The sequence below is a fragment of the Amphiura filiformis genome, chromosome 10, assembly GCF_039555335.1.
Source record: "Amphiura filiformis chromosome 10, Afil_fr2py, whole genome shotgun sequence".
NCBI lineage: Eukaryota > Metazoa > Echinodermata > Ophiuroidea > Amphilepidida > Amphiuridae > Amphiura > Amphiura filiformis.
This window is the reverse complement of record NC_092637.1, coordinates 26509610-26524709: the sequence shown is the minus strand read 5'-3', so window position 1 is coordinate 26524709 and position 15100 is coordinate 26509610. Positions and strand designations below refer to the sequence as shown.

The following is a 15100-nucleotide window of genomic DNA, read 5'->3' as shown; positions in this document are numbered from 1 at the left end:
CTAATAAAATTGGGATCTTGTTGGCGCATCTTTTTGTGATGCAGTAAAAAGCCCACATTGTGCAGCGAATTGACCTCCAAAATGAGGCTAAGTCCATTTTCAAAAAAAAAAAAAAATGAAGATCAAGAGATCCCAAGCTAATTTTTTCAGTTCTTGCAGAGAATTACCTCTTCTTTGATGAAATGCTATTCGGAGAGTCAGGTGACGTTGGCGCGCAATAATACAGGCGTGCAAATATGTGCGAAAATAGGAAATTTTGACCTTTGACCTCTGTTAACTCGGTGCGCCAACGAAATCCAAAAAATTTTTTGCTGAAAAATGAAACTTGCCATGGAGGTCTTTAATTTCAAACTTGTTCGGACTTGGGATCTTGATGGCGCAGCCCGTTATGATGCTTTGAAGTTTGCACGAGGGCGCTTTTCATCAAATCATTGGATTTGCTGATTTTGTGCGCCATCAAGATCCCAATTTTTTTTCTTGGTTTTTGTAATGTAACCATTTGGTACTTAAAAAAAATGCAAAATGCAGGTTGGGATGATGATGGCGCACGATGTTATGCACCTCCAAAGTTTACCATTTGCAAGTAAGGCTCAGAGAGGCTGAAATTTCAAGAATTTTTTTAAGCTGAATGAGGGCGCTGTGCACGCTCATATTTTACATCAGCCTGTTTTACATGTGAGTTGTTGGTGCTAATAATGTACCAAAATTATTTTTTAGAGACAATTCTATTTTTTTTTGTATCACAACCCCCCTTATTCATGTACATAATAAGGGAGACTGGCTCTTAATGAACACTCCCTAAAATGGTCTACTACAGTAGACTACGCTCTTTTTGAGAAATTGAAAAAGTAGCACACAAATTGCCTACTAGTTTCGAGAAATGAAATTAACTCATTTCATAAATTGAAAATGAACTTTAGAACAAAATAAAATAAAGTTAATTCCGCAACAAACGGAACCGAGTAAAAACGGAACAAACCCAACCGAGCGAACTTCGGAGATTTAAAAGATTATAACGAAATTATGCGCCCAATTGTGCGAAAATCTCATCAGTTAATATGGCAACACTGTACAGCAGCAGGTGTTTTTGTGCTGGTGAGACATGTGCGTTTTGTGAGGAGGCGAAGTTCATTGTTTACATTGAAATGCATAGGAGGTTTATCAACGCTGCGTGTTGTAAGTGAACTTGACCTGAGGTGATACCTGTGTATGTGTGCACGTATTAATTTCATGATTTGCAAGCTTTTGGATGTATGAGTAACACCCCGGAATAACACTAAAAGCCTGGGAATCAGTAAAGTTAAAAAGGTAGTATAACTTGCATGCATCAGCAGTGCATGTGGCTGATGCATGTGCATTGCATTGATTGTTTACTTGATTTACACAAAATTAATGATTAAGAAAGCTTAAAATTTTAAGCTTACTAAAATTAGCAAAGTAAACAATTTCATGATTTAAACTGTCAATGTCATTCTAAAATAATCTGTTAAAGTGTTTTCTTTCCAAGTCAACTTCTGTGGAGTGAAAAATTCGACATAACAATTTAGACGTACGGTACTCAAGAAACTTTTGAACAGATTCATAAGGTTTGTAGATATATTATAGATAAATAGAACAATTTCATATATAACAAAACCTAATTTTACTCACTACTAGTTTGACAGTTACGTGTAACGTGGCCCACAATCTAAGTCACGTATATGATGATCCTCTATTGACTGACAATTCTACACCCTCTGTGGTCGGAATTCGTTCAACCGGAAGAAGTGATCATCATCAATCAATATTCTGATGAAGTGATTAATGATGATGCTTTTCGTCCATGAAAAGCGAAACTGTCAAACAAGTGAGTAAATTTTGGTTTTGAGATGTTGTTTATAGAGAAATGGAACTTCTGACACACATGATGATGGGATGGGAAACATGTTTTATACTCTCCAATTTCACAGTGTGTGCTTATAATTTGTATAGGACCATATTCAAAGGGTCCCTGAGACCAACCATTAAATAGCAGATAATACCCAATGTATTGACAGAGGTGTATGTCTTCCGGAGATTCCAGGAAATGTGGCCACAAAAAAAAAAGAAAATTCCGGAAATAAAAAAATATTTTTTTTTTTTTACATTTGCGGGATTGGTTTATGATAATTCGTCATAAGAAGAGCCCCCCAAATTTTTTTGAGGGGGTGATACCCTGCAGCCTATTTTCCGTTTAATCTTTCTTGCACTTCCGGAAATTTGGCGAGGTTCTCGCCTTTAGCTCATATGTTTTTCGGGAATGGATCATTACCTCACTTACTCCTCTGTATTGATAATGTCGGCAGGTCTCAGTTACTGGGATTGGGGTGGGTCACTTGAAATATTATTTGGTACGCATGCTCATCACAAAAAACATCAAAAAAGGGTCAAATTTTGACCTGCTGGTTAAGGGGTAATTTTTGCTGGTATAAAGAACAGCGTAACTGTTTTTTTTTTTTTTTTCAGATCAGTTTCTAAGGAGTGAAAGACTCGGCTACTTCCAAACATCAGACTTCAGTTCCAAGAAAGAAGTCCCTGTGACTTGTGTGTCCAAGATGCAAAATAACCAGGGAGAAACACCGGACAGTAGGCCTACGCAACCACAGGCTACGTTTATCAAACAAGAGGTCAGTTTCGGGGGTCAGTTGATCAGTGGCAGCACCAGCAATTATGTATATTTTTTTTGGGGGGGGGCGCAAAGTGGAATTGGGAGGAGGGATGGGCAATATTCGCCTAAAATGGGTAATTTGTCACTCAAAATATGGCAAATTTTCAAACCAAAAGATGACCTTTTTTTTTGTTTGTTTATTTTTTGGAGTAGAAAACTCAATGTGTTACAATCAGACCACCAAATTTGATATCCCTATACATTGTAGGAGATTAGAAGACGTGAATTTGATATCCCTAGTGGGACTAGAAGAGACTTTTGGAATATGACAATCCCAGAGAGAGTCATTTTTTGGATTTGATACCGCTAGTGGTTGTCTCGAGACTGGTGCTAGTTTCACTTTTTTCGGACTGAGCATCGGAACCCAGCCAGAATCAAGTACCCCCCAGAATTACATACAACTGAATCTCTTGTTTCACACATTTTCTTTCTCTCACTGTTTCTTTCTGTCTGTCTGTCTGTCTGTGTGTCTTCACAAATCTGTCAACCATCCAGACAATACACAAAGAAAAGTGGCTATCATTGGAGAGGGTAACCTACAAAGATCCTACAGGCAGACAAAGGACGTGGGAATCTGTGGAAAGAACAACCAAACCTAATGTACATGGATCAGCAGATGGTATGTATATGGACATAATGGGCAATTCTATTTAAAATCTACACTACCCCTGTGGAAGATTTTGAAAATATCTTCCACAGGGGGAATATGAGTTTTGAATGGAATGAACATATTAGGCAGCTCCATTTGAATTCCATACACCTTCTGAGAAATATTCAACCTGAATCTTAAGATTCCACTGAGGGAGGGTGAGTTTCAAATGGAGCTGCCTCCATGGTCATGTGTTCATTCTATTTGAAATTCATACTCCCCGACTTTCGCGATTAATAATTCTGGTAGATTCTTAAATCAGAATAATATTGTTCATTATTGAAGTGCCAATATAATTATGACATTATGATATGTTGCATTCAATAATATAAGCCTACATACACTTTACTTTTACTGTCACTAATATAATTATATAAACTTTTTCATCAATTTATACTAGTATTTTGATGTAATAAATGTCAGTATAATTTAGAGTTCAACTGAATGCTTTCATCATGATTAATAACATGCTTTTATTTATCAAAAATCGACTATGGCATATTCTAATTGAACCCTGGACCTCTTGCACCAGAAGCGACAAGGACTGTCTTTTAGAATTTGCAAGAGAGCATTAAATAGTTCTTCTGGTGCCTTCAAGGAAAGTTGTTTAGAGCATTTTCCATAGAATGTAAGGAGAAAATGGTCATCTAAGGAGACCTAATAATGGCTCTCTTATATCAGATTTAAGGAGAGCCGTAGAGAGCGATTGCTCTCGCTCCCCTCAAAAGGCACTCCCTGATTTTAGCGAGAATTCTATCCACTGAGCTACGTTCTCCCATCTTTTGCAAAATGGGCTATTCCTCCTATTGAGTTGTTCCAGTTGAAAAACATACACCCTTAGAAGACATGGTCTTAATCTCCCACACAGGGGGTGTGAATTTCAAATGGAGTCACCCATTCAGGTAACCCCATTTGAAATTCATACTCCCTGTGTAGGGGATTAAGGTCATGTCTTCCATAGGGGGTGTATGGATTTCAACTGGAATAACCCATTTTGGAGCAGACGACACTGAATGGGTGGCCTGTTTGAAATTCACACACCCTGTGTGGGAGATTAAGGTCATGTCTTCTATAGGGGTGTATGGATTTCAACCGGAATAACCCAATAATATACTATTTATTGTATTTTTTGCAGCGGTAGCAATGGTCACAGTACTGAAGAGGTTAATTCATTATGACTGCATAGTTCTCGTCAAGCAATTTAGACCAGCACTCAAATGTAACACAATAGAATTCCCTGCTGGTAAGTATTCAGTGGTCCCAACCAGTATAGTACCATTGTAGGTACTTTAGGACAATGAACATAAAAAGATACATATTTGTACCTTAATTAAGACAAATTTACCATTAGGCCAAAAAAAAAAGTTTGTCTCAAAGCTCGCGCGCGCATTTGTAAAATCGTGAGATTTGGAAAAAAAACAAATGCGGAAATTCTTTTTATTTCAAAAAAAAAATTGTTTAGTTTTTCCAGAAAAATTCGCGAAAATCAGATTTTATTCTCCAAATACCATGACAAAGTCGGGATTAAAAAAAAAAAAAATTGCATTTCGCATTTGTTTTCAAACCACTTGTGAGCTTTGAGACAAACCATTATTTTTTTTTTTTTTATAAGGCCTATATAATAACCCTAACACATGAAAATCTTACAAAATCTTACAAGGAAAACCACTGCGCATGCATGCATTCCACATCATGCCATTGCGCAATCACCTAAGTCATTTATGGGCACCAAGTCGCTGGCCGGACAAGCGACTCCCTTTTCGTTCCTTCTCTGCCTTCCGATAGCAAAAAAGCATGTTCCTTGTTAGGTTAATTTCATGTCTAAGGAGAGCCATCCAAAACCAATAAAAAACTAAAGTCCAAGACCTTTTTGCAGGGGTGTGAGAGACCAGATATTTATCTGTTTCCAGATATTTTTTTTCAACTTCCAGATATTTTTCTATACCTGTTGTGTACAAAAGTATGTATGGTTTAAATAATTTCAGATTTTTAAAAGCTAAAAACAGACACACTCTCAGGCCTGCTTTTGGGATGTTGCCCTGGACCCCCCCCCAACATGGAGTTGCCCATGGACCCCACATGACCAGAGGTCCTGAGCTAGTGAACCTTAGTCAATTCCCTCCGCATACATGGATATATGTGCATGTACATGTATATGGTCACTGTAGAATTCTCTACATTTTGAAGTGGCACTTTTAAGGAATTTAGTTGTTGAGGACCCCTGCTGTAGGCCCATGGCGTAGCCAAGGGGGGAGGGGGCAGCTGCACCCTGTTTTCCCCCTCAGCTTTGAGGAAGTTGATTCTTGCCTTATTTTGGTCATATCTCTTTATACTTTTATGGTCATAAATTCCTGCGTAACTTACAAAAACTAACAAATACAGGTAAGGTATAGTAAGAATTCCAATTGAATGAACGCAGCTTTCAACAGCTGTACTCGATACAACCACGATCGTATCATGTATTTCAAACTACAACGCGCAGTATATGCAAAAAATCATCACGCTATTGAAAGCTGCGTTCATTCAATTGGAATTCTTACTATAGGTATTTCTTGGCCAAGTTGGAACACTCGGAGCGCTAGTGGCTCTGTGATAAACACACGCACATATAGCACGGTACAGAAGAAAGCATGCATGCGACCTGCATTGCGTACATGCTTAGAACGCAGGTATGTTTGAGCTTGGCCAAGAATTACTTAATTTACCTGTAATATCATTTTATCTTCTGTAGGTTTAATAGATCAAGGAGAGAGTCCAAAAGATGCAGCAATACGAGAACTTAAAGAAGAAACCGGTTACACAGGCACAATACTAAGTGTATCACCAGGTAAGAGCCAGTTGATTCAAGTTAGTCTCGTCATTTATAGGTCTAACTTTAGTAAATCATAAAAATTAAACCAGTTACACAGTCACAATACTAATTAAGTGTATCACCAGGTGAGAGCCAGTTTGATTCAAGTTAGTCTCATCTTTTATAGGTCTAACTTAAGTAAAGAATAAAGAATAAACCAGTTACACAGTCATTTTACTAAGTGTATCACCAGGTGAGAGGAGTTTATTCAAGTTAGTCTCGTCATTTATTGTTTTAACTTAAGTAAAACATAAAGAATAAACCGGTTACACAGTAAAAAATACTAAGTGTATCACCAGGTAAGAGCCAGTTGATTCAAGTTAGTCTCATTTATAGGTCTAACTTCAGTAAAGCATAAAGAATAAACCAGTTGCACATGCAAAATACCAAGTGTATCACCAGGTATTCAAGTGAGTCTCATTATGTATTGTTTTTAAACTTAAGTAAAGCATAAAGAATAAACTGGCTACATAGGCACAATGCTAAGTGTATCACCAGGTGAGAGGAGTTGATTCAAGTTAGTCACGTCATTTATTGTTTTAACTTGAGTAAATCATAAAGAATAAACCGGTTACACAGGTACAATACTAAGTGTATCATCAGGTGAGAGGAGTTGATTCAAGTTGGGCAAAAAAATCTTTTAGTTGCCCTCAGGTTTTGGGTCAGGTTTTTTTTTCAATGACTTTTTTAGATAGAAGAAACCTTAAATATGACAGTATGAAGGACATTTTGTATTTGTTATTCACTCATTTTATTTATTAAATGCATGTTTGATTAAAAAACAGGCAGTATTTTAATTTAAAGGCTTAATGTACGATTTCCTTCAAATTTTAAATTTGTCATTATATACTCAAATACTCAAATGCTGAAATAATACTAGTAATAATGATCGGGAATGGTTTCTGTCAATTTTGAGCTGAAATAACGAGGTAACGTGAAAGAAACACTGCTTGTTATTTTGGCTGTTTAACACGCAGTTCTATGGGCGGACATAAAGTCATAATTTCTTGAATTATGACTTTATGTCGAACTTTGCTCTGTTTACCTACAAACACAACAAATTTGGCTGATTCCATTTAGGTGCAAGTTGTGACATGTTTAAACATTACAAATATGCCAAAAAATCAGGTTAAAAAAAAATTAACCAAATTCATATTATAAGATCGTACATTATGACTTTAAATTCAGAAAATGATCAAGCATTTGTCAATACAAGCCTTTTCAAACTGGAGGGAAAATGAAGGAAGAGCCCATGAAAAAAAATGGATTGACCGATCGACCCTCCAACTTTTTGTCTTGGGAAGGGCAACCAAACTTTTTTTTTTTGCCCAAAGTCTCATCATTTATTGTTTTAACCTATATAGTCAAACATGATGATCTTATGTAAGGCCTAAAAAAGGTTGTATTGCCTTTTCCGACCGACCCAAAAATCTGAAAAAAAATGGCCATATTTTAAGTTGGACCGATCCTGACTTCAGAGCTTCAAGGGCAATGCAAACTTTTTAGCCCTAATGGCGAACTTTGAGTCCTGTTTAAATTGAGCTAGTTATTTAATGTCATTGGTTATATTCTTTGTGTTCATCTTCAGTAAGTGAAATGTCAATTGACATACACTTACAGATGTCTAGTCTGTATGCCTTCCCCGAGGCAGAAATTAAGAAATTGTTTTTTATTGTATTTCTGAAAGTAATAATGATACATGTAAAAATGAGCAGTTTTGATCGACCCTGATTTTAGAGCTTCAAGGGCAATGCAAACTTTTAGTCCTAATGGCGAACTTTAAGTCCTGTTTAAAGTTAGCTAGTTACATGTAGGTAATGTCATTGGTTATATTCTTTGCGTTCATCTTCAAGTGAAATGTCAATTGACATACACTTACAGGTGTCTAGACTAGTCTGTATGTCTTCCCCGAGGCAGTAATTGAGAATTTTGAAATGCAATATTACTAATCACTTAAAAGGTGGCTGTGTACTCTCAGACATGCATGTAGTAAAAGTGCCATAACTTTGTAATTATTCACCCAAGACATATAAAAATTTACATTTTATAAAGGCAAGGCATCAATGAATCTGAATATAAATTCAGATTTGGTGTAAAAACAACAATTATGAAGAAAATCACAAAAAAGTGAATTTTTGGCAATTTTTGTTCGGTACTTCATAACAAAAAAAGCTCTTTCTAAAATTTTTTTTTCTTAATCTTGAGGCACCATTCAAAAACCATTTTTTTTTAGTCTTTTGATATTGCCTTATTTTTTGAGGTATTGACCATATTACATGTAGGCATCAAAAACTTTTTATTATTCACAAATGCCTATTTGCACAATATGATGCCTAAAATCGGAAATAGACAAAAATATAAAAAAATGAGAAAACGGTTTCTTGAGTCGATCATGCTTTATATGATGAGCATAATTGCTTACCTAATAGATGCTGTATTTATTGAGTTATTGTGTACCTAAATCATCATTTTTCCTAGAAAATGAACATTGAAATAATGGCCGTTGAAGTTTAAAGTGGTCACATTTTGCACTTTCATCGAAGCTCACAGGAGAATGCTGCAGTTCTTGTTTTTCTACCTTGCATTATGTGAACATCGGGTAAATCCAGAGCCCCTTGAGAAGTTTGGGCGAAATCTATTCAAATCTTGATTTTTAAATCGGGGAAAGAACTTGAAAAAATTCACATTTCATCAGCTAAAACGGAGCCATTTTTTTTTAAGGTTTTTGTAAAATCAGTGCTTCCGTGGTGCTTCCATAAGATACGTCGTGCGTGCAGATAAGCGTTGCATATGCGTAGCGTATCTGTGCGTTAACAAATTGCTTGACTACAAAACGCGATGCGTGGTTGCGCGCGTGTTCCCCGATGGTACAACAAAGATTTTCGTTCCTTTTAAATTGCGGAAACGAGGGAAGTGAAATAAAATCCATAAAATAGACCAGTTGGAGTTTATAAATCTGGATTTTCTTTCCTTGTATTTATAAAAAACATAACAAACATTTTAAAAAAGCTCAATTTCGCAAAAGAAATAATGCCTAGAGTACACAGCCATGTTAAAAGGGCACTTGATCCACAGCTTCATCCCCACTTTCCTCAAAAAGTTGAGATTTTTATACCACTGGAAACCTCTAGCTATACATAATGTTTATGTACAAAAACTTTCATGCAGATTAATTCGTTTAGCAAAAATATCGTCAAATTTAAATTAGGTTCTGGTACACCAGAACGAAATTACAACAGTGGCCTATGGTATGGAGTAGTGTAATTACACATTATCATGCATACTAACTCACAAACGCAAAATCGCAATCAAATGAAATTTTGGGAATAAGCTTTTTTCGTTGATATCTACTGAAAAATGTCATGAAAAGAGAATGCTAAGATCACGAAATACTCCTTTGAAGAGAGATATCGCAACATAGCAAAGCAACGGATGAGTGTTATGTCAACATTAAATCCCCATTGGTAATTAATGGTCTGCATGCTAGCGATGCGCTTCAATGGAAAAAGTTTAAGTTTTGAAACATTTTCTCAAAATATCAAGAGCTATCTTAAGAACTACGGAATACTAGGCTTGTTTGTACTCATTTTAATGCATTTTCCATGCCGATTCAAAATATGGTCATGAAAAGTTACATTTCTGAAATTTTTGAATTAAAAAAAAAAATTTGAAACTTGCGTGAAGAGAGTTAAAAACACGTAAATTTAAAGTTTCAGTTGGTAGTAATGTGATATACCTTTGTCATAAAAAGAAGAAAAAAGACAAGTAAAAAAAAATCCAGACATGAACCCTTGAAGCATACATGGCAATATAATATTTGTAAAAGAAGAATGCAATCTTTCATTTGAAATGTAATATCAATACTCATATAATAAGAGAGATATATGGCAAAGAATCTGAATGTTATATCAACACAGGATCCCTGTGGTAATTTGAGATATATCACCATATGTCAACACATTTAAGCATGAAATCAACTCCAAATCCCCACTATAATTAAAAACACTTTAAATTGAGATGTAACAGCTGGCTTAATAAGTACCAGTGCAGTGAACTTTACTCTGTACACCCACAGGAGTCGATAGCAGGCGACAAGTTTTTTTAAATCCAAAATTTTCATGACCATATTTGGAATCGTCATGAAAAATGCATTAAAATGAGTACAAACAAGCCTAGTATATTGGTTCATAAGATAGCTCTTGATATTTTGTGAAAATATCTCAAAACTCTTTATGTTGAAGTCTATGGCCAATCAATTTTTCAAGGGCTAGTAATATATTATGCAAGTCCCCACACTAAATAAAGTAACCCAGCAGACACGTGAGAGCACATTGAAATTGAAAGCAGTTGTCCTGTGGTCAAACTGAAAAACAAAATGATATTCTTTGAAAATGTGTGTTTTGTGCAAGTTTGTCATCAAATCATAAATTAGAACCATCTGATCCACTTTCCCGGGAAACTGACTTCAGGTTGTGATTGGTCTTGTCTCCAGACTTTAAAAGTGGGTCATATACATGACTTAGGAAATAAGTGCCTTCCTCTCTATTCATGGTCTTTGATCTCCATCGCTTCTCATACTTCTCTGGATCTTTTGACAAACAAAGTTAGCCATATCAGATCACGCCGCTAGGGCAAACCATGTCGTCAACTGGGAGGACTCCAAGATACTTGGCAAAGAGCATGTCATTTACAGACCTCTTCCCAAGTAAAAGTGGCACATATCTTGAGATTAAAACAAGCAAATTGAACAGATAGAACATACAGCATTTGAAAGCTACGAATACGCCCTTGACGTTGATGTAAGCATCTTGTCACAATATCATTTTCTAATTGCTGAAGAGGGCGCTTTTTACTTGCACAAAACTTTTTGAGACTGCCGGCTGTATACTTATGTTGGCATACATGTAAAAGATGAAAAACAAAATGCAGACCCAAGATGTTGCATTTTTCTATCAATATTGATATAAATTTTCTGTTTGATTTCAGCTCTAGCATTAGATTCAGGCATCTCAGCAACTTCCATTAATCTGGTTCATATGCAAGTAAGTGACTACTTATTGTTTAACCTTAATCTTACTGAGGTCAACCCTCCCCCATCAATCCCTCCCTCCACAAGCACCCAGTGGCGTAACTGCGGGGGGGGGGGGGCCAATTCAGAACAAAATCAATTGAAAGAACATTTAAAGACCTATATCGGTTCCTTGTACAGTTTTTAAAGTGCATAGTTGTATTTCTCATGCAAGAAAACATATAATTAGATACCAAAATCGGACGTTGTTAACTATGGTCAGAATTCTAAAAGGTTGTTGACCTTTGAACGTTTTTCGTCATAGCACCCTCTTGAAAGGTCTGACACATAACAAACTATACATTTTTGGAATCCTCATGACCATACGAGTAATTTGATATAATACTTGACATAATTGGAGCATTCTGAAAATTTGACCCCCATGTGACCTTGATTGACCCCTCCCGGAATCCCCAGAAGTTTCAGGAGGTGAGCCCAAGCTAAATTTATTCAGAATCAATCAAAGACCCCAAAATGACCCTCACGGAGTCTACAGGCTGGTCCTCTACTATGTGATAGTTTTTGGGTTTGTAAAGGTCTAGAATTACAAATTATGTAATGTTTTATTAGAAACATTTATAAATTAAATGATCACATCAAACAACTATGGAAATAGGACCAATTTGGTCTATATGATAATTTTTTAACTTATTTGTACAGAAAATCTCTGATGACCCTTTCAAAAGTTTCCTATTTTGTTTCCCTTTTCAGGTTGATGGAGATGATCCTGATAATCTGAAACCATCACCAAACCTGGGTGAGTTCTGAAAATTGAAGGAAATATTCTGGATTTATAAAGATTTAAACCTTTAGGTCTGTATGCACAAAAGATTTAGACCGGGTCTAAAGTTAGACTTGGTCTAAGTAGAATTTAGTCCCAGGAGAAAGGATATTTTCCTTTACATTTGCTGAAGTTATTTTGTATTATTTCTGAACATTGCATTAAAATCTTTAGAATTTGCCAGACCAGGTCTAACTTTAGACCGGTCTAACTATTTTGTGCATACTGGACCTTAGGTTCATACATGCACAAAACAAGTTAGACCAGGTCTAACTAAACTATGGCGATTAGTTCTATGGAGAAGGTATATTATTGTACATCCTATTAAGGGCAAATACAGGTAGGTCAATATTAAATAGCTGCCGTTTAACTTTTGGACTTTGCTAGAACTTACGAATGGCGAATGGCCCTTGAGAGTTGCAGCATTGGAATATCTGTCGGAGGCAGAACCATCAACAACTTACGGTATGCGGACGACACTACCCTACTAGCAGACAGTGCTTGTGAACTTGAGGACGACACTACCCTACTATAGCAGACAGTGCTTGTGAACTTGAGGAGCTGATTGAAAGAGTGAGAACGGAGAGTGATAACTTTGGCTTTTTTTCTAAATGTAAGCAAAACCAAGGTGATGGTCATCAACCAACAAGAAGAGAACACCACTATTCATGCAGGAAACAAAGCAATTGAGGTTATCAAACAGTTCAACTTCCTTGGATCCATGATTTCAAACCAAGGTGGATGCTCTACTGAGATCAGACGTCGCATAGCAATAGCAAAAACATCAATGTGCACCATGCACAAGTTATGGAAGGACAGAAGCATCAGCAAGTCAACAAAGATTAGACTTTCCTCTTTGATTTTCCCGATCGCAACATATGCGTGTGAAACGTGGGTGATCAATGCGGCAGATCAAAGAAGGATTGCAGCTATTTGAGATGTGGTGCTGGAGAAAACTTCTGTGCATCCCATGGACTGCCAAAAGGACAAATGAGAGTGTTCGGCATGAAATCGGAGAGAAAGTCTCACTCATCAACTCAGTGAGGAAACAGAAGTTACAGTATTTTGGACATGTTGCCAGGTGAGAAGGAGTCAATCTAGAGAAAGTGATAATGTTCGAAAAAGTTGAGGGGAAGAGAAGCAGAGGAAGACAGAGACTCAGGTGGACAGATGGAATTGTTTCGTTAACCAAAATGTCAATTTACAGCTGTTACCCCAAAGCACAAGATTGACATGAGTGGAGAAACTTCATCAGAAAGGTCACGAATACTCAGATATGAGTAGATCGACGACGACGACGAGAACTTACGGAGGAGACAAAACTATTAAAAGGAATCCATCCCTAAGTCTAACCTCTGTAGTTAGACCAGGTCTTAACTTAGACCTGGTCTAACTTGTTTTGTGCATACCTAAAGAATGAAGTACAAAGAGTGACTGACCATGCATGCTTGTCACTTATGGAGAGCAAAATTTATTGGGCTATTCCACTTAAAATCACAGAGGGAGTATGAATTTCAATTGGAATGAGCACATTAGCAGCTCCATTTGAAATTCACCCTCCCTCTGTATAAGATTCAGGTTGAATCTTTATCAGATGGTGTATGAAATTCAAATGGAGCTGCCTGATGTGTTCTTTCCATTTGAAATTCATACTCCCCCCTGTGGAACATATTTCCTAAATCTTCCACAGGGGTAGTGTGGATTTTAAATGGAATAGCCCATTGCACGGTGCACCTCTGGATTATTTTGCTGTATGCGCCAGGCAAGTAATCCGAAGGTGTACATTTTGCACTCGATGAATGACAATCTTTGTTGTACCTCATTATTTAGACTAGGTCTAATTACCTTAGGTTCATGCACAGAACAAGTTAGACTTACTTTAGACCTGGTCATTTGGTCAGCTATAAAGATTAGTTCTATACGGAGAAGGATTTTTGGTACTCTTTACATTTAACTTACTCTATATTACTGTAAAATCTGTTAAGGGGGTACTACACCCCTGCCCAATTTTGCACCTATTTTTGCATTTTCCTCAAAAATTATAGCGCATTGGTGACAAGTAAGATATGTATATTATAGGGGCAAGGACTACAACTATATACTGCACTGGAAATTTTATTTCAACACAGACAACAGTTGTGGAGTTACAGTCAAAAATGAGGGAAAACCAATATTTGATCAATAAGTCAATAACTACTTGCCTTGAGTTGCTGAATTTTCAGTGCTGCAGTTGTAGTCCTTGCCCCTATAATATACATATGTTACTTGTCACCGATGCGCTATAATTTTTGAGAAAAATGCAAAAATAGGCACAAAATTGGCCAGGGGTGTAGTACCACCTTAAGGAGGAAAAGAAAAAGAGTAAAAGGATCTCTCCCTAAGTCTAACCGTCATATTTAAATCAGGTCTAATGTTAGACTGGGTCTAACCTGTTTTGTGCATACGGACCTTAAGGTAACACTTTGTTTTGTTAATATCTGCCCACAATTTGATGCATGTTGTCGGGAGTCCCCTTAAAATGATTTATTTCTGGAAATATATTCAGCCAAGCTATAGTTGCCTTATTTATGTATCTTCAGGGATGAGACTTTGCTGCGGATTTAAGAAATCCACGGATTTGTGGTCAAAATATAGGTAAATATTTTGTGTGTACTTGAAATCAAAAGTTTAATTTGCCATAGATCGTTTCAATCTTGTATTTTCTCATCAGATGATGGCGAGTCCATTGAGGTGCTTCTTCTTCCATTCCATAAATTGAGGAAAAAACTTGATGGTGAGTAGAAATATGATGATGTAAGAAATTGGTTAACCCTAACACTGCTAGATACCACAAAATACCATGAGGATAACTACCGCCCATGCCTGAATCCCACGTTCACAGTGCTGGGGAATCGCTGGCGGGCCAGTGCAAGTTCAAATTGCTAGAGTTGTACATTAAGCACGTGCCTAAACAGACACAATGCAATTTTCAGGCAGCAGCTTAATCAGCGCCAATATTGCAACATTGAAACAAACAACTATACAAACATCCAATCCAATCCCACCCCATCCCCAGTAGGCAATGA

The 15100-nt window shown here is 36.7% G+C and overlaps 1 protein-coding gene across 3 annotated transcripts in view; it reads left to right on the top strand.

Moving 5' to 3' along the window:
* The first annotated feature begins 1087 nt into the window (after nucleotides 1–1087).
* The window catches only part of LOC140162693 (ADP-sugar pyrophosphatase-like), a 32263-nt gene continuing 18250 nt past the window's right edge, over nucleotides 1088–15100 (top strand). Inside the window, exons 1-8 of one of the 3 annotated variants that reach the window (XM_072185967.1) lie at nucleotides 1088–1176; nucleotides 2485–2645; nucleotides 3182–3305; nucleotides 4471–4578; nucleotides 6067–6162; nucleotides 11173–11228; nucleotides 11966–12011; nucleotides 14746–14808. In XM_072185967.1, the coding sequence (XP_072042068.1) occupies nucleotides 1146–1176; nucleotides 2485–2645; nucleotides 3182–3305; nucleotides 4471–4578; nucleotides 6067–6162; nucleotides 11173–11228; nucleotides 11966–12011; nucleotides 14746–14808 (685 nt within the window). In that variant the 5' untranslated portion in view covers nucleotides 1088–1145. Of the gene's footprint in view, nucleotides 1177–1230; nucleotides 1309–1493; nucleotides 1587–2484; nucleotides 2646–3181; nucleotides 3306–4470; nucleotides 4579–6066; nucleotides 6163–11172; nucleotides 11229–11965; nucleotides 12012–14745; nucleotides 14809–15100 lie in introns of those variants that run through there. The other 2 variants (XM_072185968.1, XM_072185969.1) reach the window with 2 other exon arrangements.